Raw genomic sequence first — 26,167 nt, forward strand, 5'->3', positions numbered from 1 at the left:
GCATGCTCTTATGCATTGAGTTGCTGCCACATGATTGGATGATTAGATATTTGCATGAACGAGCAGGTGTATACAAGTATTTAATAAAGTGGCCACTGAGTGTCTATGTAACATTTTAAAGGCATTCAAGATCAAGAACTGCAGGACAGCAGTGATGAAGACTTTCATACTGTTATGTCCTAAGTAATCCAATGTCTACCAATCTGAGGCAGAGGAGAAACTTCCCTGTACGAGTCACACATGGGTGCCATAACACTATAGAATAACTGTTCAGAGATGTGAAGAAGATCGAAACTGAACTGCTAATCATTTGAAAGTTGCATCAGTATTGAAATGAGCATGGTAATGGATACTTCACCTTTCCAGCAATCATTGTGCCAGAACACTGATCTTGTCTGCACAGTTATGATTGTTCAATAGTATTTTATTACAAGAAAAATAGAAGACAACATAATCACCCCCAGATACCCAAAATTTTCTATCAAAACAAATATATTTTCATCCTGCTCGCCCAGTTGCAAGTATGCCCAATGCACAATTATAGAGTAAAACTGAGTTGGAACAAAAAAAAAGAAAATAGGATTGTGGATCCGAGTGATTATAACATTGCAGTCAGTGGGTCAGAACACCATTAAGCACATCCACACAGAGCACTGTTGCAGGAAAGCAGCATCTATCATGAGGGACACCCACAACCCAGGACATGCTCTCTCATGTTGCTACCATCAGGAAGGTGGTACAGGAACCTCAGGACTCACACCACCAGGTTCAGGAACAGTTATTAACCCTTAAACATCAGGCTCTTGAACTAGCAGGGTAACTGCACTCAATTTCACTCACCCCATCACTGAACTGTCCCACAACCTCTGAACTCATTTTCAAGGACTCTTCTTCTCACGCTGTCAATATTTATTGCTTATTTATTTATTATTATTACTTTTCTTCTCCCTTCTTCTTGTATTTACACAGTTTGTTGTTTTTGTACACTGGTTGCCCACGCTGTTAGTGCAGTCTTTCATTGACTGTATTATGGTCATTGTGTACGTCCAAATGAAAAGGAATCATAAGGTTGTATATGGTGCCATATATGCATTTTGATAATAAATTTACTTTGAACTTTATTAAACAGAAAGAAAAATAGCTCCAGTGGGAGGAGGAAGGACACAAGAAGAATTTCACGTTGTATACTTTGGTAATAATAAATTAACCTTTGAACAAATGCTAGCATGGGAATACCTACAATTATTCAACCGATGAATTCTGCAACCCTGACGAGACTGGTCACTATGAAAATGAACAAGAGACAAAACAGAAACAAAACAACACATTTCCCTGTGCGTTTCCATGTGCATGTGATAAATAAATCTGAATCTGAAAATCAGAATTATTCCATTTTTTTCTTTCCCACGCCCATCCTGAATTGCATTGACTTGGACAGGTTGGGTGAGTGGGCAAATGTATGGCAGATGCAGTTTAATGTGGATAAATGTGAGGTTATCCACTTTGGTGGCAAGAACAGGAAGGCAGATTACTATCTAAATGGAGTCAAGTTAGGAAAAGGGGAAGCACAACGAGATCCAGGTGTTCTTGTACATCAGTCAATGAAAGCAAGCATGCAGGTACAGCAGGCAGTGAAGAAAGCTACTGGCATGCTGGCCTTTATAACAAGAGGAATTGAGTATAGGAATAAAGAGGTCCTTCTGCAGCTGTACAGGGCCCTGGTGAGACCCCACCTGGAGTATTGTGTGCAGTTTTGATCTCCAAATTTGAGGAAGGACATTCTTGCTAGTGAGGGAGTGCAGCGTAGTTTCACAAGGTTAATTCCCGGAATGGCAGGACTGTCATATGTTGAAAGATTGGAGCGACTGGGCTTGTATACACTGGAATTTAGAAGGATGAGAGGATATCTGATTGAAACATATAAGATTATTAAGGGATTGGACACACTGGAGGCAGGAAGCATGTTCCCGCTGATGGGTGAGTCCAGAACTAGAGGCCACAGTTTAAGAATAAGGGGTAGGCCATTTAGAACAGAGATGCAGAAAAACTTTCTCACCCAGAGAGTGGTGGATATGTGGAATGCTCTGCCCCAGAAGGCAGTGGAGACCAAGTCTCTGGATGCATTCAAGAGAGAGTTAGATCGAGCTCTTATAGATAGCGGGGTCAAGGGATATGGGGAGAGGGCAGGAACGGGGTACTGATTGTGTATGATCAGCCATGATCACAGTGAATGGTGGTGCTGGCTAGAAGGGCCGAATGGCCTAATCCTGCGCCTACTGTCTATTGTCTGTCTATCGTCATTCGTTTCCCGGGGGTGGAAAAAAAACACAATTGCAGATCTTGACAAATGCAGTGTTTAATGGAGCTAAGATGACATTTTTTAGTCGAACATCAAAGTCAAGATGAATCGGCCACTGTCCTACAGAATTGGTCAGCTTCTGGATGGCGAGTCTGCATTTGCTGCCTTCGGCTACTAACAGACAGATACCAAGGGAGACAGCTTACCTGTTAGGATGGGACGTGGGCAGCATGAACTGAAATTCCACAATGCAAGTTCCATCCTGCAACTGCCTATGCTGTACACTGTTCAGCTCATATGCTATGTAGGCTCGTCTCACATACACCTGCACGAAAATGGCAGACATTACATCAAACTCTGTCATCTGGATACAGTGGAGAAGAGACAATCTAGGTACTTAATGAGAAGCAAATTATTTTACTTCATCTAACCTTTCTCCCCTATTACCCAGCTCTATTCACTCACAGGGCAAACATTGGCGAGTTCTCTTTGCTGAAGGGTCAGAATATACTCTCAGATTGAGGGGTGCTTTGGACTGACTTAAGGAGAAATCATGTTACTTAGAAAGTTGAAAGTTTTCAAATACCCACAGGCTCTTGGAGAGGGATCTGCAATCATTCTATGCAAGGGACAAAGTGATGGATTTTTGATATCAGGAACATAGGGATTATGGAGGACAGTGGTCAGTTTAGTTACAGCATGCTCTAAGGGCCCTTTTCCTGACTCTTCTTATTTTTCCACAGCCAAACGATTCAAATTCAAACTCACACAGGTTGAATGGCCCTTTGGTGGCACCTCCAAAACCCTGCCCTATATAGGTCAAGTCTTTTGCCAGAAAATTAAAAGTAAATATAATGGTTTTGGATACCTTCCTTTCAGTGTAACCGGTAACTCAAAAAGAGCCCACAAACAGAAATGGCTATTCTTAACAAAGTTTTCAGATATCCAATTTTATATATAGAGTCAGAGCAATTTGGTATGGATAGGAGCCTTTTGGTCCAACAACGTTGACCATGGTACCTACGTAGCTGGTCCTAAATTCCTGCATTCAGTTCATATCCTTCTAGCAATTGCTTTCTTGTTGGCTGCGTTCAATGTAATTGCACTCACTGATGGTTTATCTCTCACCTTAACAAAAATGTGCTTTTCCTGGACTCTTGCTACCACATTCTTGATACCTCACCCTTGCCATCCATTCTTTTCCTTTCAAACAGGCTCACCCAATCAACTGTTTAATTCCAAATTAACCCTGCTCTAGTTTAGGACCATAAACACATAGAACCCACCTGACCTATCCTTAATCATTACCACCTTAAAACTAGTAGATTTATGGTCACTTGTGCCAAAGTGCTCCCAAACTGTCATTTCAGTTACTTGCCCTAACTCATTCTCAGACAGGAAGTCGAGTACTGCATGCTCCTGAGGAGAAACAGCTTCTCATCTCACCTCCAGCCCCACTGTGTGACACTCACCTCCAGAGCTGCCATTCTCACCACCTGGTTACTATGATAGAAGAAATTGGGAAGAACATCAAAGATGGATGTCTCTGACAGGATTAGCTTCTGTAAAGAGAAAAAAGAATGCAGAAACAAGTTTTAATAAATATGGCACAAGTCAAGTTTTAATATTGCAGTGCAATAATTACAGATAATATCCTCATAGAAGTCAAAATCATTTCAAAAAAGATTATTTTCAAACATTAATACAGGCAACATCCATGTTTCAGCAGATCAGGTAATGGAATTTAGCCCTTATAGGAATTCACAAATCATTATCAAAAATTCTGAGATATAGAATAAAATTTCAGTCCCATAAAATGTGCATGTCAATTTTTATTCTTTTCCAACCCCTACTTCTTGATGCATACACGGGGGTGGCTTCACGTTCCAGAAAATCACAATACAGGCAGTTTTCTGGGAATGCAAACTCTCCACAACATCACCCCACATAACACAGGGAGTAACAGTATCTAGTGAACGTAACCAGATGGTACACTATTTTGCATCTGTTCTGTGTTGTACAGTTATGAGACCACCCCTACAATTTTTCACCCCAAATTCATATGCAAGATCTCTCGCTGAAGACCAAGTAGGTGTTGCATGTGTCCTCAGCAAAAGAAGAGTACAATAGTATCTGACCAAGTCAAAGAGGTCTCCAAGGTGCTGCTTTTCTTTTCCAGCAGCACAGAAGTGTTTCTACTCTCTGGCACTGCTTTTTAACATGAAGAAGTACATTAACTTCAGACTCCCTTTCTATTACACTTCTTCATTTTTTTCCCCCAAGTTGATTACTTAAACGCACAAGATTCCTCAGACGCTGGAAATTTCGTGCAAGAGACTCAAAATACTGGAGGAACTCAGCAAATCAGGCAGCATCTATGGAGGGGAATAAACAGTCAATATTTTGGGCCAGCTGCACGTATCAACTTCTGCACAGAACAGGCTGATATGCTGGAACTCGTTCACATTCAGAAAGAGGATGTGCTGAAACTTCCAAAAAACATTAAGATATTTATCCTCAGACAGATGGAATATACCCCAGGTTACTACAGGAAGTGAGGGAAGAGACTGCTGCACCTTTGGCGATGATCTTTGCATCCTCACTAGTCATAGTAATAGTACCAGATGATTAGAGGGTGCAAATATTATTCCTTTGTTCAAGAAAGGTATTAGCAATAACCCTGGGAATTATAGATTAGAGAGTCATACGTCAGTAGTGAGCGCACTATTGGACAGGATTTATGAACATTTGGACAAGAATAGTGTGATTAAGAATAGCTTTGTGAGGGGTAGGTCATGCCTCATGAGACTGATTGAATTCTCTGCGGAAATAATAAGACAAATAGACGGCGGAGAAGGCAACTGGATGCATATGGATTTTAGTAAGATGTTTGACAAAGTTCCCACGGTAGACTCATTCAAAAAGCCAGTAGGTATGGGATCCAGGGAAAGTCAGCTGTGTGGATGTAGAATTGGCTTGCCCAAAGAACGCAGAGGGTGGTAGTAGATGGGGCATATTCTGCCTGCAGGTCGGAAACTACTGGTGTTCCTTTCCTCAGTGATCTGTTTTTGGGACACCTGCTCTTTTACTAATTTTATAAATACCGTGGATGAAGTGGAAGAGTGGGTTAGTAAATTTGAAGATAACACAGAGGTTGGTGGTGTTGTAGACAGTGTAGAAAGTTGCTGTCGGTTACAACAGGACATTGATAGGATGCAGAGCTGGACTGAGAAGTGGCAGAAGGAGTTCACTCTGGAAAAGCTTGAAGTGATTCATTTTGGAAGGTTAAGCCTGAATCAGGCAGAGTGCAGGGTTAATGTTAGGATTCTTAACAATGTGGAGGAACAGAGCAATTTCGGGGTTCACATCCATAGATCCCTCAAAGATGCACTGCAAGCTGCAGGATGGTTAAGGCCGTATAAAGTGTGTTGGCCTTCATCAGTCAGGGGATTGAATTCAAGAGCTACGATCTAACGTGACAGCTCTAGAAAACTCTGGTTAAACCACACTTGACAGCATTATGTTCAGTTTTGGTTGCCTCATTATAGAAAGGATGTTGGCGAGGGTGCAGAGATTTACAACGATACTGCCTGGATTAGAGTGCACGTCTTATGGAGATCGGTTGAGCAAGCTAGGACTTTTCTCTTTGAAGAGAATAAGTACGAGAGGTGTACAGGATGATTAAGAAACTTAGATGGAGTGGCAAGCTAGAAACTTTTTCACAGGGCAGAAATGGCGAACATGAGGAAGCACAGCTTTAAGGTGCTTGGAGCAAAGTATAGGGGGCATTACATATGCATTCAGCAAGAATGACAATGGGGTAGTCTGATTAAACATTTTTACTGAGTCATGTTAGTAATGGCGTATGCGGGGCAACTTGCAGAGTGGGAGCTACAAACAAGATGTGCGCACTCGAAAACCCACGAGTCTCTGCGTATAGGAGACCCAATCGATTTACGACACAATCAATCAGCCACGTGAATTCATGCATTCAATCGAATGTAGTTCAGCCCCCTCTCCTCTAGATGGGAACCACAGAGGAAGAGAATAAGTTTTTTGTAAACATGTCGCACCAGACAGTCAGCCATTCTTGTCTAGCACATGGTGTCAGGACTGGTGTTCTGTCAGATTAACTGGGCCATGATATGAATGTTCCTGACTCGACCCTTGTATTATTTTTTTTAAACGAGGTCGAGTGGCTAGCTCATCCTCAACCTGGCATGGGTGGAAAGCGTGCTCGGGGGTGGCCCAACTTGGATTCGAACTCTGAAGCCTTCGCTCTGGAGTCCAGCGCTGATGCCACTGCGCCGCCAGCCGGCCAAGGGAATAAGTGAGGTAAAGTGAGAGAAATGATGAAACGTCAGTCCCGCTTGGCACCGGTCAGTGGGCCAGCGCACTCCCATGAACTGCTGCAGAGGCAGCTTCCCTCTCTGTCCCTTCCTTGTTAGCCAATTTCAAGGGCAGTGGACTGTGAATCTCCTCTTCTCTTGATGAAGCATCCATTGGTTCATCTGCTGGGATACTGGCTTCATCAGCAGAGGATGCTGCTGGGTCCCCTGTCAATTTGCTGACGCACATGATCCAAATGTCACTGAACAATTCGCCTGCCTGTCAGCTCAAGTTCTGCCACTTGACTGTGACAATGCTGAAAGACAGCCAGTAGCCAATTTTCTTCCTTGAGATGCATATGTAGACTTTATCTCTGGCACCAAACGTTTGCAGACTAGTGTGCATTCTAGTTTTATAGCCTCTTGCATGCCACTAATTCACTTCTGGACAGCCAGTTGCAGGAAATCTGGTCTCTGTGGCTAGTCAAGTTTTTCTACCTTTGGGCCCACTGTACACGGCCTTGTAAAACTTAGGCAGGCAGTTCTCCTTAAATGTGAACTAAGCCACCAGAACACAATATTGACCAGAAGTGTCAGCTTGAAAACCTCAGTGGTACTTTTGTAATAGAGAATCCAATGCAGGGGTCCCACTAATAGAGCTGAAGCATGACAGTACCAATGAAATTGATTTAATTTAATTTCTGCTCAGCAAATTAGGCTGTTGCTCTCCCGATCACATACACAGGTAAATGAAACATGCCCCCTCGTGAACCACTTCTGCTGTAAAGACACCACACCATCTCCAGCGTAGATGTAGAACACAGATCTCAGCAGTCATAATTTTGGAATTGAGCATAAGGATAATTTGCTTACCATTGTGATGGCTGACCACGTACTTAGCTCAAATTTCATTGGGATGGTTATCTACTGTGCATGTAACCAAAAGTAAGACGGCTGCTTTTGATGGCCCATGTCATAGGTTTGGAAAATAGTGGCCACTTCTTTGCTCTAGCTGTCTCCTTGTGTGGAATTGATGGTTGAATTCTGCAGTTTTCTCACGGCACATTGCTCCCAACAAAGCACAGCACCTCAAGGTACCCCACCTTCTGATAGAACTGGCAGACTGACTCTTTATGCTTACAATCGGACCATTGGGCATGACTCCCCCCACACAATGGCATCTTTGTGAAGATTTATGTGATCACTGTGGAGACTATAGGCCTGCGGGTCGGCAACCACTGGCCAGCATTGACGGTTTTTGGGAGGGGGCTCTTTTTCCAGTACTGCCTGAATCAGTGGTGAGCCATGGAGCATGCTTCATCGCTGGACAAATTGTGTTCCTGTGTCCTCCAGTTTTAGGCTTCAACAATCAACACTTCAATAAGCATCGCTTCTTCGAATTTGCTCGGCTGAATATCTTTATACTTGCATTTCTGCACCAGGAGGGTCAGACCTGAGATGAATTCATCCACTTTCTCAGTGGAGGTCTCTGTAGTTGTGAAAACATGAAGCGTGCCATAAAGGACATTGTCCTGTGACTCCCAGATAGATCAAATGAGTCTGTCAGTTCTAATTTGTTCAGATAGGTGCAGAGTATCGAAGTACTTCTGGCTGAGTTCTCCCAAGTGCTTCATCCATGTTTGCTGCTGGTGTTAAAATTGGTAGGAGTTCAATGTGGTCCAGAAAGGCTTCCTTCCATTATAACCAGGTTCCAAGAGTCAGTTTTGCCATAGCTGTGGCCCAAAACAGATTAGGTGCTTGGAGTAAGGCTGTCATTCTTGTTTAAATTCCATTCTCATCACCAAATGTTACATATGCACCAAACAAGAATGACTAAACATTTTTATTGAATCACGTTTGTAATGGTACACGATGTGCAACATAAAAGTGGGAGCTACGCTTATTTGAAAACCCGTGCTGACGAAAGAGCCCTCCACGAGTAGGAGGCCCAATTAATCAGCTGCACGTACACTTGCCGATTCACACCACTGAACCGATACTGCTCAGGGGATTTTTTTTTTCTTTTGTTTGCTTTTTTTAAAAAAAAACAGTGATTAGTTGGTGCATGGAACTCACTACCCAAGTTGATGGTAGAGGTATATATATTAGGGACATTTCAGAGACTCTCTGACAGGCAGGTGGATGAAAGAAAAATTAGGGGTGTTTATTTATTGAATGATACAGCACAGAGCAGGCCTTTCAGCCCTTCACACCATGCAGGCCCAGTAACCCACAACCCCGATTAACCCTAACCTAAGCATGGGACAATTTATATTAACTAATTAACCTACCCAGTACGTCTTTGGACTGTGAGAGGAAACTAGCATATCCAGAGAAAACCCACGCACTCCGCAGGGAGGACATACAGAGACTCCCTACAGCTGGCGCCAGAATTGAACTCCAAACTCTGATGCCACGAGCTGGAATAGCATCGCGCTAACTCTGTGCAACTGTGCCATGACTATGTGGGACAGAAGGGTGACACTGATTTTAAAGTAAGGGTCGGCAGAACATGTGGGCCAAATGGCCTGTATTGTGCCGTACTGTTCTACATTCTAAACATCAATGGCATTTGACCAGAATGTCTATTTAAAACAGAAAGGATAATCAGTGCCCCAGTGGCCAGAGGCATTATTACAGAACAACTATATACAGATTGGTATTACAATTGGAAATACAGGAAGCAGCTACAATCACCTGAAGGTTCTCGATGCAGAACTGATGACCGTACATGTCAATAGCTGAGAGGAAGATAGACTCCACCTGATTGTGACGCAGCTCATAAGAGGGCAAGTGTGATGCGATCAAAACCTGTGAAGAGAGAACCACAAAAAGAAATGTATTACACTGTGCATTTTCAAATAAAATGCTCAACTAAAATTAATTATACCAATTTTAAAAATAAAACAATATTATTTGCGGATCTCCAACAATAACCACAATAAGCAGTTAAAGAGTGAAAATTGAACTGCACTAAATGGAAACTACACAAAGTAGACAGCAAGTGGCCGTACCAAATTCCCTCAAATGATAAACCGTTAACAAATTATAGTTAATGAAAATCTGCATCTGATAGAATATCAATGAGTACAATGAAGGTAACATCTAATTTCCAAAACAACTTCAAAGACATTTAATCAAAATAACCCTGTGGGAGTACCCATCCATAGCACTGGCCTGAAACCAGAAGCACATAATTCTCACGCAGTGAGAGCTACATTGCAAAAGCGCATCCAGAAACTTCCCACTCCACAGTAGGGGGTCATTTTACTCTGGCAGACATTTAAATCTTGTGTACGTCGTTAGTCATCAAAATACCCAGTGTCCCATCTGGATCTCCACCTTCAAGAAGCTCCTCCAAACTCCTCTCTGACAAGACTTTCATAACCTTTGCCCTAAATTCCAATGTTTGATTATGCCTCCATAAAGTATTTGTGATACTTCTTCAGTTTAAAGGCACTAAATGACTGCAGGTTGTTGCATTGTGTAAATGGTGAGTTCAACTCTCAAATTATGAAACTAACCGTATTAAATCTTGTGATTTGCAGGCTTGCATGAAACAAATACAAGAACTGTCCAATTGTAATTATATCCGAACAGATTCACAACATCTTTGCTGAAAAGGAATCCACTGTACACATCCAATCTTGCCAAGTAATTGACTCAATGCCCTTGTATATGAATAGTGAAGGACCATTTCCAAGGGCATTGAGTCAATTACTTGGCAAGATTAACAGCAGATTAACAGATGAATAACAGATGTATATGAATAGTGAAGGACCATTTCCATCTGTTATTCAGTCACCAAATATTAACCAAGGGTAGGCAATCATATTTATATGAAGAAAAAAACACTATCCTGGTGATAATTATTCTGTTAAACAAACATTGTTTCAAAAGGAAGTGGCTAGTTCAAAGGTTTAATGTCTTCATTACCAAGAATGTTTATAAAAGATCATAACATCAGAATCGCATTCTGATTCCCCCCACCAGGACTGTAATGAAAACTGCTCTCAGAATTACCAAGCTTTAATTCAAGATTCAAGATTTAAGAACATTTATTATCAAAGAATGTATAAGTTAAACATCTTGACATTTGTTTGCTTACAGACAGCCATAAAACAAGAAACCTGAAGAACCCATTTTAAAAAAAGACCATCAAAGGGGGAAAAAAAAACACAAACACACACATATCAGACAAACAATCGAAGTAAACGACAGCATATTGGACCAGATTGAGTCCCTAGATCCGCTCTACAGAGCAACCAGATTAGGCCCAAGCCTATTCATCTTACCCATCTCAGTTAGAGGGGGGAAAAAGTGTGAAACTTGCAGAGATAACAGCCGCTGGAAAGAGGAATGAATATCGAAGGAGAGCGAGCAAAATCAACTCGACCCTTGCCTCCGGTCCCGACAGTTGGGATTTCCAGTCTATCAGAACCTATGTTTACATTATCCAAACACTGGGTAGTGCTTCACTCTAGGACCTGGGCTCCGGCACAGCGATAAAGTTAGGCTGCATCGCCCAAAGCTGTTCTCGATCTCACCAAACCAGCTCGATGCCTGGAGTGATCCTACCTCTCACCCAGGTTAGGTGGATGGGCATTGAAATTCTTCGGCATCGACTCCTCTCCAAATCATTCACTCTAACTGCGACAGTGATACGAACTCCACCTGCAACCCCGTCTCGAACACATTACTCCTCGGCTTTGCGACGCACCAACATGGGCCACCCTTCAAATCAGATTCAACTATGCTGGCTTCTTCATTGTTTGCTGTGATAGTTGACCACAATTTACTCCTCTCCAGAGATGCTGCCTGCCCTCCTGAGTACCTCCAGGACTTTCCATTTTTATTTAGTATTTCCAGCATGGGTTTTTTTTTTAAAAAACCTTTCAGTCAGCATACTTCACACTAATTTCAAGGTGCTTATATTAACTTCAAGAACTTGTAACATGTAGTCTTGGAAATTTAACATTCAAATTCCAAAGCTGCAGGTTTTTATTTTCTCTTGAAAAAAATAAAATCGTAATATTCAAACTTGAACTACTCTGATCGGTATCTCCGAAGGCCAGCACCCACTTGAATTCGGCACTGAAGTTAATGAGACATGCTTTACACCCTATGCAATGCCCCTAAACTCTGAATTCAGGAGGCAAATACTGCAAGGAGATGGTGGTTCCTATCCACTCTCACAATCAAACCTTTGTGTTCCATTGGCTACCCAGATCCTAGATCAGTTACTTTCTCTATGATTCTCAAAATTCACCTTGAATGAAGCACCCAAATCCTAAAGACCACTCCAAAGTACCACTTAAAAAAAAATCTGTTCATCACCTTTGCACCTCCAAGAGGCCGTGGTTTGGAGGCTTGCATGCGTCAAGTGATCCGGAGAGTTATGTTGGCTGGAGTGAGGCCTTTACGTTTTGGCTCTTGGTAGGGTCAGTCATGCCAAACAGGACAAAGGGTAGAGAACAGGCTAGGCTCAGGGGTTCAGCTCAGGGCTAACAACCCAGTGGTAAAACAAAAAATTGTTGTGGAAACAGCAATGAAGAACCTTCATACAACCAAGCACAACAATATTCTCGAGTCTCCACCCAGAACCTGCAATACTGAAAATCAAGAGGAAGCTACTGATATGAAAGAAGCCCAGAACACCACCTTCATTGATGCTCTAAACGCCTGTGGTATAACAGGCAGTAAGAAAGCAATAGTCCTTTCAGGTGTCAAATACAACCAGCCTTTCCTTTTGGCAGCAGCCTTCACTTTACTGCAATAGCTCTACAACTTGTCCTTCTTGAAACGATAGACTACAGTTCCCAGCAAAATAGATAAATTAACTGGCTTTAGCAAATAAAAATGCAACTCTTTCCTAAATGCACCTTAGATAAAGCAGGGCCTGTGGAGAGTAGAGATAATATGTCAGGGACATATCATCAACATGCTGGAGACTGCACACACAGAGGCTGCCTTCATCATCGCTGACGGCTTTAATCGAGCATCGCTGACGAAATCTCCCTGAAGTTTTGGCAACACATCCAGCTGAGCCCTCGTGGAGATAACACACGTGCCAACTGTTGTACTCCCATCTATAACACTTCTAGGCTCTCCTTCACCCAGCTTTTGGAAAATCAGATCACTCTTTGATCCTGCTTTTGCCGACATACAGGCAGAAGCTGAAACAAGAGGTGGCTATAGTTAAAACCGTCCACTGTTGGTCTGACCAACCGGCCTCCGTGCTGCAGGACGGCTTCGACGACATCAACTGGAGCGTCTTCCATGATGAGGATGTTTTCGAGTTCCCAGATGGAGTCACGTACTTCAACTGGAAGCGCATTGATGATGTTGTTCCCCAGAAGCCGATCAGCATCTTACCGAACCAGAAACCCTGGATCAATAGCTCTGTGCGAGCAGCCCTTACCACGCGACGTAGAGCTTACACTGCCAGCAATCAGCAGGAGCTCAAGAAAAGCAGCTACGATCTGTGCAAAGCAATCAAAGCTGCGAGACAACAATACAGGGACGAGACTGAGTCAAGATTCACAATGAGTAGCATGTGTGACTTGTGGCGAAAGTTGAATACCATCACAGACTTCAGAACCAAACGTAGTGGTGCCACCAACATCACAGCCTCTCTCCCAGACGAGCTCAATTGCTTTTACGCTCGGTTTGATGACGCTAACTCTGAGCCTCCGAGGAAAGCCACCGCTACAACCTGCAACCTGGTCATCTCTGAGCCCAAGATACGCAGATGTTTCCAACGAGTGGACAGTCACAAGGCTGTGGGACCAGACAGCATCCAGGATGCGCACAGCACAACTGGTAGGCGTTTACACAGACATTTCTAATCTCTCTCTTTCCCAGTGTACAGTGCCCTCCTGCTTCAAATTATCCACTATCGTCACTGTACCAAAAAAGACCAAGGTAACATGACTGAATGACTAGCTTCCTGTTGTACTCACCTCAATAATAAGCAAATGTTTTGAGAGGCTGATCAGGGGTTACATCTGCAGCGTGCTACCACCCAAACTGGACCCACTACAATTCACCTACTTATACAACCGATCGACAGAAACAACAGCCACTGCTCTACATACCGTCCTTACATATCTGGAGAAGAAGGATGCTTATGTGAGAATGCTGTTCTTGGACTATAGTTCAGCATTCAAAACCATAATTCCATCCAGGTTCAACAGAAAGTTCAGAGACCTTGGTCTTGACCCTGCCTTGTGCAGCTGGATCCTGGACTTCCTGTCAGATCGCTGGCAGGTGGTAAGAGTGGATGACTGTGTCACCACCCACAGCTCAAATCTGCTAATTAAATTTGCTGACGATACTACATTGATTGGCCTAATCTCAAACAACGACGAGGTGGCCTACACAGAAGAAGTGAACTCTCTGACATATGGTTCTAGAAAACAACCTCTCCTTCAATATTGCAAAAACAAAGGAGCTGGTTTTGGATTATTGGAGGAATGGAGATGGGCTAACCCCTACTAATATCAATGGACCTGGGGTTGAAAGGATAAACAGCTTTAAGTTCCTCGGCATACACATCACCGAGAATCTCACGTGGTCTGTACACACCAGCTGTGTGGTGATAAAGCACAACAGCACCTCTTTCACCTCAGACAGTTAAGGAAGTTTGGTATTGGCCCCCCCCCAATTCCTAAAAACCATCTACAGAGGCACAATTGAGAGCATCCTGACTGGCTGCATCAATGCCAGGTATGGGAACTGTACCTCCCTCAATCGCAGGACTCTGCAGAGAGTGGAGCAGACAGCCCAGTGCATCTGTAGTTGTGAACTTCCCACTATTCAGGACATTTACAGAGACAGGTGTGAAAAGAGGGCCCGAAGGGTCATTGGGGACCTGAGTCACCCCAACCACAATCCATTCCAGCTGCTATCGTCTGGGAAATGGTACCTCAGCATAAAAGCCAGGACCAAAGGCTCCAAGACAGCTTCTTCCACCAGGCCATCAAACTGATTAACTCACGCTGATTTGAGTGTATTTCTATGTTACACTGACTGTTCTGTTTATCATAAATTGTTATAAATTACTATGATTGCATGTTGCACATTAAGACGGAGATGTAACGTAAAGATTTTTACTCATCTATGTGAAGGATGTAAGTAATAAAGTCAATTCAACATGGCCCGTCATAGGAACATGTATTGTATGTCTGGAGAAGGTCGTCTTTCAGAAACATTAATTCTACATCCTTTCTCTTGCTTGATCTGTTACACATTTCCACCATCTTTTAAACACAAGCGATTCTGCAATTGCAGGAAATCCAGAGCAATACACACAAAATGTTGGAATAACAGCAGGTCAGGCAGCATCTATAGCTAGGACCTGTCTTGATAACGGGTCTCGGCCTGAAACATTGGCTGTTTATTCTTCTCAATAGGTACTGCCTGAGCTGCCGAGTTCCTTCAGCATTTTGTGTGTATTGCTCCACCATTTTTTTTGTTTTCCCTCAGATCAGGTCAAAGCTGTTTTGCTGCTACATTGGTCAATGATTAATTCCCAGCTTGCACAAGAAATAAATTACCTAGCCATTCAGCTCACTGATGTGTGCAAACTGGGGGAAGAGATTCCCTATATTACACTATTTCAAAAGTAATTATTTGGCTTTATATTGTTTTGGGATATTCTATAGCTCTGAAAGGCATGCTAATCCTTTTTGGTGAAGAACAAACCACAAAGTAAGACTTTGCCTTGCCAGCAGCATTCACATTTTCAGTGTTACAATATACACAAGCTGGAGTATTATCTGAACTGACACAAAGTCGAACTCATCATCCATACCTGCCGAGCTCGGAGAGCTACTTTTGCATTGGTAGTCTTGCTTAGTTGCGTTAGTTCAGTTAGAATAGCAATCAGCTCATCAGTTAGGGTAGGATCCCGACCACACAACTGGTCCTGAAAACAAACAAGTGCAAAAGAAAAAGAAAATACATTAGAAATGCAACTGCTTTTCATAAAGATAAATTAAATAGAAAAAAAAATTAGCATGGAAAATTAATTGCAGAATTAATTTTTTTAACCCACAAAATATAAAGATGGTGCTAAGTAGTAACATTGCCTCTTGTATGTTTCAAGTATCCACCCTTAAAATAAAAGGTCTGCAACAAAATACAAAAATTATAAGCTTGTGTTACGTTATCATCACAATTTCCTTACAATAAACTGTAGAGGTACATAGGCTATTTCTTATTCAAGACACCATAAGTCTATCTTCTCAGATAGTAAAGGTGTTGGTTTGAAGATCAAATGTGGGACTGAAAAACTAGAACTTAAAACAAAACAAATTGCAGAAAAGGATACAATTTACCCTTAAGAGTTATTTCTTCATTTCAAATTCCTTTTACCCTTTGTGCACTGTACTGAAATCTCTGCACGATCTTATAGTTCGTATATTTATCAAGTTCCACATTTTTATAAGACTCTTGGTTCCTTTAGAACTAGCTTTCTCTGTTTTCAAGCCGATCCTTATCCCCGTTCCCTAACCAAGCCAAAAGGCAAATGGTCTTTTAGAATGCAGTCTGCAACAGTGTACAACATTACAAAGCCAGTAAATGCGGAATGAAGAAAAAAATACTGAATAAAGCAATAAACAGAGTGCCAACTCTCGACCCCGCACCCAATTATGAACATTTACTCAAAGTACCTCTGGTTTTGCATCTTGCCAAGGTTGCAAGATGTGAATGAAGACAAACAAGCTACCAGGAAGTACAATGGCTCAACACCCAGCCTCCAGTGAATGCTTTTGTCTCCCTACAAGAAGGCTTGGTTCATCCTCAGGTTCTACCATGAATTTTCCTCACTTGAAGGATTATCCTCTGCAATTTTCAACACCTGCAATGTGATGCTGCCATCTTCCCATCTTTCAGCTTTCCAAAACAACAAATCTCCCCAAACACTACTTTATATCTTCACTCTCATCTATACTTTCCCTGGAGATGCAACAATTAAGATTCTTAATAACTTTTTTTAAAAAATCATTAGCATCAATTTTTATAATCTCTTCACATCAGAGAATTAAAAGTCATTAAAGCCAATCAGAGACTTTGACTGATGGCAAAGCTTTCAGGCACAGGGTATAGAACCTTGAAATCCCAGAGGACCAGCTACTTCCCTTCAACCATTCAGTTCTTGAACTAACCTGCACAGCCCGAATCATTACAGTCTCGCAAAAGTATGATCATTTTGATCATTCTGCACTAAAACCAACTTTGTGTTTTGTTCTAATTGTGTTCCTTCTTGTAAAAATCCGTACAATTTACATTTCATTTGTGATTTTCTTACAAATGTGACTTATCTGATGCCATGTACCTGTGATGGGGCTGTAAGCTTTTCATTATACTTGTGTATACATGCACTTGTGTCTATGTCAATAAACCTGACTTTAACTAGTTTTCTGTCAAAGCCAACTGAACACCACCCGAAGCCCCCTTGCCAACAAGGCCTTGCTGCCAAACTCTAGGCCACAGATATCAGCACGTTTGGCTCTCCACTTCGAGCCAGGATGTGAGCAGGAACAATGTGTGGAACTCCCGATGGTGGGTGAGGTTAAGGGGAATCAATCCAGTGCCTTTCATAAAACAGAAGCTCGGCCAAAATATGCTAGTACCAAACAAAGACAAGATTTCCACCCACCCCCCCCCCCCCCACACGAAACACACAGTGAATGACAGTTAACTGCATACCTTCACATGTCATGTAAATAACTTCTGAAAGGAACTTTTACAGTGCAAAATAGTTGGCTGCCTAGTCATGATAACAGTTAAATGTAATCGGAATCATACATGCAGGTATGCAGGATTTTAAAAGTAGCAATACCCGGAAATCTTGTCAACATTCACACTTACTAGGGAGTGAGGCAGGGATAATACTGTGGTAACACTGAGAACTTCAATATTGTGACACAATCTTTAAGTTCAAAAATTACATGGGGCAAAATGCACTTCTAATTATAGTATTAATAAAAAAGGTGTCAAAGGACAAAGAGTGATGAGAAATAATAAGCAAAAATTGCACTGATTCTCCAGTCCTCTTCCTTTACTGAATATACAATATTCCTTTCTTGTAAAGCCAAATATTTATACATTGAAATTTATATATTTGTTTTCTTTTAATTCAAAAACATAATGAATAGGCATTTAATGAAGCTTTAATGAAAATTCAGTGACCAAAATCACCTGGCCCTTTCTTGCAACCTATAACAAAGAAAAGAAAAATCCACTTTATTTTATAAATCACACTTTAATTATTTTTCCAGGAGCTCAGCAAAGTGTTCTTTTATTATCAATGTGCAAGTTTCCTTTTTTTTGTCCTTTGTAAAATGCCAGCAGTAGAACCGGGCGCAGCCTGCCCTCGCACAATGTCAGTGAACAAAGCAGTCTCCCACTCTTTGAAAAGGACTAGCACCTCCACGACACCCCCATGTAATTACACACTTCAATGACTGGACTCTGAAGAAAATTGAAGGCCTGCAAAGAGAACAGCTGCCGTTTCGCTCTCCATCACCGCGGCATGATTACATGAGAAATGAACAGCCCAGCTCAAAGCTACTTCAGAAATCTCAAAGGAAATACTGCTTTGTGTTAGAATAATGAGATTCTTATGGGCAAGCATTACTTAAAATCACATGAAATACTATATGGACCTATCGCTTGAGATTAGCACACTGGAAGCTGGAATTTGTGGTCATAACAAAGCTCAACTTACAATAAGCATTGTAACTAGAAGGTTTTTCTTGGTGACTTGGGCGTGAGAGAAGATGTAGTTCAGGACGGTAGTCATGTCTCCTTTATGGTCCTCTCGAAGAATAAATACACATTTCTCATAATGCCCTGCAGTTTGAAAAAGATATTAAAGATAAATATCATTCTTTTGGAGCAGCATGAAGGCCATCTTTTCAGCCACTATTCTTCTTCCTCAGAGAAATCTTTTGAACTTTCATCTTACAGTGAAACCTGTCAAGAAGAATTCTGATGTTGAGAATTTCTTATCAATGTGAACTCAATTCATCAGACCCAAAGAAGCTCCAGTATATTTAAAAGCACTTTGGTACAACCCTCCTGCCAATAAAATAAAAACATGGTTTAAGCTTATTTCCTGCAGGTTATATTTTACTGCCATGATATTTTGTTTGTGTACATTTCACAAATTCTGATTCAGACCATTCAAATGAGACTAACTCTATATTCAATATACAGTATAATAAAAACAAAGTAATTTAAATCATAACCCTAAAATACATACAATTATAATAAAAACATTCTGATATTTTATCCATCTACACAAATCCAAATACAATTAATTGCATTTTGAAGTCTGTCAACATGATACTAATTGGCCTTTCACGGTACTCCTTAGATCTACATACAAAATCCACACCTACTTCTCTGGTCTTGAAACCAAATGACAACACCTTTCCCAGAATTGGACTTTCACATGCATACTTCCACATCTTCCCCTCGCAGCTTAATGCCCTTAAAACCCAAGCTTAACGAATTGCAAACCTGACTGGCTTTACTTCCTCATTTAGCTGAAGTGGTAGTTTGCATTACAGGCCTTTATCGCTATAGCATCAATCTCTAAGCCCACAGCTTCAAGCTTTGACGTTATCAGACCAGTGCTTTACTTCAACCTCAAAACCGGATCCCACCATTGTATGGCTAGGTGATATGCTCTCACAGTCACCTCTACTAAAGATCATGCAGTCACCCCTGCATGCTCATGCAATTATCTCTACTGTGGATATATGCTCTGGCAGTCACCTCTACTATTAACCAGTATGGTAAATAACAAGGCGAAGGCAACTTATCTGCTGATTCAGTACAGATAACAGCAAGCTTCTTTTAGATTTTCCCATTGTTTCTGCTGGGTCTAAAAAGTGGATGATATTTGATTCATAATCACGTACGTTATATGATCTAATGAACTGCATGTTGTTCTTATCTCAATGTCAGCCTGCGTTTGAATGCCATGTTCATTTAAAGTCACCATGTTTAATTATTACGTCTGTTGGATGTCAGAATTTAAATACTTATCACCACCCTCTGGTACTCCTCCTCTTCCCCTTTCTCCCATGGCCCACTCTCCTCTTCAACCAGATTCCTTCTTCTTCAGCCTTTTGTCTTTTCCACTTATCACCTCCCAGCTTCTCACTTCATCCCCCCCCCCCACCCCCATCTACTTACCTTCCCTATCACCTTTCAGATTGTACTACTTCTCTCCTTCTTGTCCTGGGATCTTAACCATATCCTCGCCCCCCCCCCCCCCCCCACTGGCCCCGTTTCTTTCCCTCTTAATGAAGAGTCACGGCCCAAAACATAAATTTTTATTCTTTTCCATAGATGCTGTTGGACCTGGTGTGTTCCTCCAGAATCTCATGTTTAGAATTTAATTGCTGCTCTGCATGTATTTTCTGACTTAAACCAATGCTCTTATACTTTCTACTTTAGTCCCCAAAGGATACTGGTCTTTATTAAAGTACTTGTGCTACTTTGAAATAGATTAGATTATTCACAGGCAGAGACACAAACAGCCATGTAATATTTGGCAATTTTCTTTGTAAGGACAGTTTTCTGTTTACATGCACAGCTAAGAAACACGTCCACATACTTTACTAATACCAATATATGGAGTAATAAATGGTCAATAGCTCTCCAGCCAAGGGTATCAAATTCAAGTCTGAAAATAAATATCTTAGTTATAGTTCATTGAAGATTTTAGCTGATAAGGCCTCCAAAGGAGAACTGGTAAACCAACAGATTGGGGTGGCATAGTAGTGTAGTTGAGAGCAAATGTTTTACAGTACTAACGACTAGGGTTCAATTCCCACCACTGCCTGTAAGGAGTTTGTAAGTTCTCCCCATGACTGCATGGGTTTCCTCTGGGTGCTCTGGTGTCCTCCAATTTACAATTGGTCATTGTAAATTGTCTCACGATTAAGCTAGGATTTAATCAGGGATTGGCGGATGACAATGGCTCAAAGGGCTAGAAAGGTCAATAAATAAAATTAAACTGCGGAAACCTTAAGAGTTTTTTTTAAAAGGACCGTAAGACATAGAAGCGGAATTAAACCATTCAGTCTACCAAATCTGCTCTGCCATTCAATCATGGCCAATTTGTTACCCTTCTCAACCCTGCACCTGGAAGATAGTCCTCCATAACCCTCTCATCCGTGTACCTATCTAAATCTTCTCTTAAACATTGAAATAAAAATCATATCCAGCATTTCCATTGGTAGCTCATTCCACACTCTCAATACTCTGAGTGAAGAAGCTCCCCCTCATGTTCCCCTTAAACATTTCACCTTTTGCCCTTAGCCCATGACCTCTAGTTTTATCTCACCCAACCTCAGTTGAAGAATAAGACCATAACATATAGGAACAGGATGAGGCCATTCAGCCCATCAGATCTGCTCCACCTTTCCTTTGTGGCTGAATCATTATCTCCCTGAACCCCATTCTCCCACCCTCTCCCCACTACCCTAAACATCCTGACTAATCATGATGCTATCAAACTTCATTTTAAATATACCCAGTGACTTTGTCTCCACAGCTGTCTGTGGCAACAAGTTCCACTGATTCACCACCCTCTGTTTTTTTTTGAATGCACACTTATTCCTTAGTAGGTCAATGATTCCTAATTTCAAATCCAGAACTTCCCACTGGGGCAGACTGGCGCAATATGTAGAGTGATGACACAGAAAGGAATTTTATTCTTTAACACGCTGGATGCTTATATTATGTTTGATTTTATCTTGAGATCTGTCATAATGCAGCAATTATGCACTGGTCCATTGTTAATCCAGTGGCAAACAGAAGCAAGGGAGTGTCTCTAAACTGCCTGCTGATTTGAGGCTGAGATCATTTGATTTATTGGGTCTGTTCTGGCCTCCAGCAAATCAATTCCTTCAGCCCCACTCTCCTCACTTTTTCTCCCCCATACATAGATCTCAGATACTGGCTAAATTGGGCAGAAAGCTAAATCAAGGCCATTGACATCAAATCATGACAATCCACAACAGCTTAATTCCAAAATGTTCGACGCCAGAATAATCCTTACTTTCAGAAGTGACTGCATGGCCACTTGTTTTCCTCCAGTGTTTTCTCTATGTGGGTACTAGACTACCAATAACTTTGTTTTAAACAAAGTAACTGAAACCCTTCATGATCTGGAGAATTAGCTCCCTCCTCTGGATGGTTAAACAACTAGCAATTTCTATATTTTCACTAAAGCAAGTGTTCAAAAAGGGGGGAAAAAATCAGCTTCAGGAAGTAGAATATACTCAACACTTAATATGAATTAGTGGCTATTTTAAGGGTAAATTTCTTAACAGCCCACAAATCCCAATTCCAGATTCAAAATGCCTTTTCCCAAAGTCAAACATGTTAATTCCTCTTATTAGCAATTGTTGTCATTCAAGCTTGAACTCCAAATTAAAGCCAAGATCTAGGCACTTTCAAATGAAGTGCTGAAGTTATCAACATTTAGTATCTAGAACACAATGATTCTGTGCTCTGACTTCAAATGCTGAAGACAAGGCTAGGTGGTATGTGTACTGTAAATACATATTGAGCCAACTGAACCAAATATGAAACAAGAGTCTCAAACAAATATACACATAACAAGGTCAAGGGAGGAGTTGAGAAATAATAAATGAATGCAGTTTTGGTTACTTGACTATTCTGATAATATGCTTAGAGTCTCACGTTGGTAGATATGACACAATCTCAAACACAACTATGAAGTTAAAAAGACTAGAAGTGCTCATAACCAATACTTGGTCTGTAAATAGTCTCAGGGCAAAGTTAACTCACCATGGCAATGACAGAACCCAACTGGTCTCAGAAGTAGATATCTATTTCATGATTTCCAATCCCCTCCCACAGTTGACTGGACAACATTTAGTCCGACTAGGCTATGCTGCTCTTCATGGCTGGGCAACATCTCAATGACTAAGTACAAAAAAACATCAGTTCTAGAATAAACCGGTGCTTTTGGCAGATCATGAAACAATGCCAGATTTACCCATTAGACCAAGACTGAAGAAAAAAAGAAATTAAACTAAGAATGCAAATTTCTCAAAGTAAAGTGTCTCAGACATCCAATGGGAATGTCTTGTCAAATGGAAGGTCAAGCACTTTTGCACTTTTATAAAGCAAAGTTTGGCCTTGCATAACCCTTTGACTGTATGAACTCTGTCACAACCTCTAATGTTTTTAAAGGCTAAAGTACAAATTCAATATTAAATCAGCATCAAAAGGATGCTGACCCAATGTACTTTGCCATATCCTTTTTGTGCAAGTACTATTCCTGAAGTATCAGATTTTTGCCATGTTAAAATCTGCTTGGTTACTTGCCTGCCATAGCAATCTTAACATCACTCAAATGATCTAAATGATGAAACATCAAATCTGTCTCATACAAATGGTAGATTGTAATTGAGATCTACATCATACACCCTCAAACACAGCCTGAATGACAATGAGCTGGCTGAAATCCTGATTCGAGAGGCAATTTTTTTTTTTTTTTTGCAAATCTTGCCAATCATGGAATAATTTGTACAAAGTTGTCTGAAGACTCAGTGAAAATAACTGCAAAATCTCAATGGCCAGCAGCAAAATACAAAGAGAACATTGAATGTAATTTTCTTTATGTAAATGAACTGTCAACATTTCAGGCAAGGCCCCTTTTCAGTACTGGAAGGGAATGGCAAAGAAGCTAGAATAAGAAGGTAGAAGGAAGGGGAGGAGTACAGTCTGGCAGGTGATAGGTCAAAACCAAGAGAGGGGGGAGATAGATGGGTGAGGGAGGGTAAATGAAGAGGTTGGGAGGTGAAAGGTGGAGGAGGTAAGGGGTTGCAGGAGAGAATAGTAAGACCATGAGGAAAAAAAAGGAAGGAGGGACACCAGAGAAAGGCGATGGCAGGCAAGAAGAGAAATGGTGATCATTTATTCCTCTTCAAAGATGCTGCTTGACTTGATGAGATCCTCCAGCATGTTGTGTGTGTTTCTCAAAATTTCCAGCATCTGCAAAATGCAGCCTTTATTGAGTGTAAATTCGTTTTCCATTTCTGATAACAGCTCACCTAATATGTCTTGAAGTGCAGCATGGGTGGAACTTCATTTGTTTTACTACCACAATGGAAGCACAACCATGATCTCACAAACATTTCAACCGATTTCTGGTTTGCAGCTGATAGTGGGATGGTCACAGCACAACCGGTGGTTTTAATGCAGAGTGAAGGGTTTAGAATTATTGATCAATTTACATACATTACTTAGGTAGGCAAGTCATGGAGCATACCAGCAAAATAAACAGGACCATACAGACTAAACACGTGAGCTCCAGGTTATGACACCTCTATTACAAATAAAAAGTCAAAATATTTATAGCTGTTCCTACCACTTAAGTTCTCTCTGCACCACTTCTACATCTCTGTCATTTCTCTGACAGACCAGACCAGGTCTGTGCCCAGACCAGAACTGTGTTCAGGATACATTATACACAACTTCAGAATGTTAACCTTGGGCTCATAATGCCTAATTTAGCAATATGGCTCAACACACTCAGAATTATTTCTCCCTCTCTTTGATCAACAGTTACTTTGCAAAATTTGCCAAATCCAGAATCATTCTAAGAGAGCTGCTGGCTTCTCCTCTTAAATTCAACTGCGTTCACAGCCAATGCCTGTCAGGCTTTCTTCTGATATGCAACATTCACACTTGTATCCATACTGATTCACAGTCCTGCTGAACTGCGACTTTTTTTCTAAGACCTACTGCAGCTCCTGAGCTGTTTCAGTAGATCCCACAACCTGTCCCTCCAATTTAGTTATCAAATCCTATTAAACCATATGATGTTCATGAATTAATTATGTAGATTAAAACTAAGTGCATCACTACCAATCCCTACAATTTCGTTTTGTGTATTCAGTACTTTTAAGTTTGATTTCTTTATTACTCCACGAGCTTCCAGGAAGGAGCAAAAATCTGCATGAAAAAATCTGTGGGATTATTCTTATTTATGCACCTTTTCATGCTAAATCCAAGTCGGAACAAACAATTCTTTCCAAATGAACATTTAGATCGTTTCTCCACTATGCTGCCAACTGGAATTACACTGAACTCATAAATCTCATTCAGGAAAGTGGACAAGTAAGAGACAGGAAAAAGACACAGCAGGAGAGAAGAGAAAAGCTGAATCACTGCCACACCATACTGACTTGAATTTAGAAAGAGACTGGAATCAGATGGGATCAGTCATATCTCCATCACTCTAGTGCCAATCAGTTGCAATGGCCTGTATGTAAATGATTTTAACTTTAGAATTTATTTGAAGTCTACTTGTTAATGAAAAAAAGCAAAGTGAGACTGCACATCAGATAAACTCCGTGATCAAGGCTGAAACACACTGTGCATTAATACTTTGTTTCCTGAGGAACAAGGATCTCAATTCCATATGCTGAATCCTGATTTTCCCAATACCACCTTTATTTCACCATTTCAGGGCTACCACACTGCACCATGGACTACAATACTCCTAGCCATAAAAACTGAACAAATCTAAAACAGACAAACTGATTGTCAGGTGGGCGGGTGGGTGGGGGATAATAGACAACTTTAAGCCCTGCCTTCTATATTTTTTTATTACGTTGACACAGATGTATAGGAACAAATGTTGATTATTTAACCTCTCAAGTCTTGTTCCACATTCAATGTGATCATGGTAGATATGTCCGCAGGTCCACATAGGCAATCTTGATTCACATTCTTCAATATCCTTAACACATCACCGCAAGCCTTGATGTGAAAAATTCTTCCAGTTTTATCCCTCAAAAGCTTCTTTATAGTTTTAAGATTATCCCCTTTTCTCCGCAGTGTAGAGTTTCCCACATTGAATGACTTGCATTAGAATAATGAGACTCCTATGGTAGGCATGACTTAAAAATAACATGAAATACTATACCTTGCTTCCCCCTTCAAATTCAATAGAAAATCAAACCTTAAGCAACCTTTCTTCATTAATTAAGCTTGTTATCACCCCTCTTCAAAGTGAGTACATCCGACACGAGATGCTCGAAAGAGAACTGTATTCCAAATGACACCTTCATTAGGCAACATGGCCAATGGACCACATTTACTTCTAAATTATGGTCAACTACACGCCTGGATTATGGAAAACATGTCAAGATTTAGAGACAAGTGAGCAGATACCAAAAAGTCACAGAACTCTAATCCCATCAGTTAATCACAAACAATCAAAACATTAATAAAAGTTTCCTCATTATTATTCGGTCCTGTTAAATATTTTCCATCCTCGGCTGAAGACAACAGTGGTCAAATTTCAGTTCAGATCCAAAGGCTAATTGGGAGTCTTAAAGATTGTCTATTTCTCTGCATCAATAGAAATAATAATTCGGCTCAATCCTATCCTTATCTGATGGCAATATGTATGTACATCCAGTAGGGGTCACTCCCAGTCAATCAGGAACAGGGATTCTATCTTTACTGC

The 26,167-nt window shown here is 41.0% G+C and overlaps 1 protein-coding gene across 1 annotated transcript in view; it reads right to left on the minus strand.

Annotated features, from left to right (window-relative positions):
- acaca (acetyl-CoA carboxylase alpha) overlaps positions 1 to 26,167 on the minus strand; it is a 286,714-nt gene that overhangs the window by 182,638 nt on the left and 77,909 nt on the right. Inside the window, exons 24-28 of the mRNA XM_059973293.1 lie at positions 18,365 to 18,489; positions 15,443 to 15,556; positions 9,325 to 9,438; positions 3,772 to 3,861; positions 2,506 to 2,624 (exon numbers count right to left, since the gene is read on the minus strand). Of these exons, the coding sequence (XP_059829276.1) occupies positions 2,506 to 2,624; positions 3,772 to 3,861; positions 9,325 to 9,438; positions 15,443 to 15,556; positions 18,365 to 18,489 (562 nt within the window). The remainder of the gene's footprint in view (positions 1 to 2,505; positions 2,625 to 3,771; positions 3,862 to 9,324; positions 9,439 to 15,442; positions 15,557 to 18,364; positions 18,490 to 26,167) is intronic.

This window comes from Hypanus sabinus, chromosome 6 (assembly GCF_030144855.1).
Source record: "Hypanus sabinus isolate sHypSab1 chromosome 6, sHypSab1.hap1, whole genome shotgun sequence".
NCBI classification, from domain to species: domain Eukaryota; kingdom Metazoa; phylum Chordata; class Chondrichthyes; order Myliobatiformes; family Dasyatidae; genus Hypanus; species Hypanus sabinus.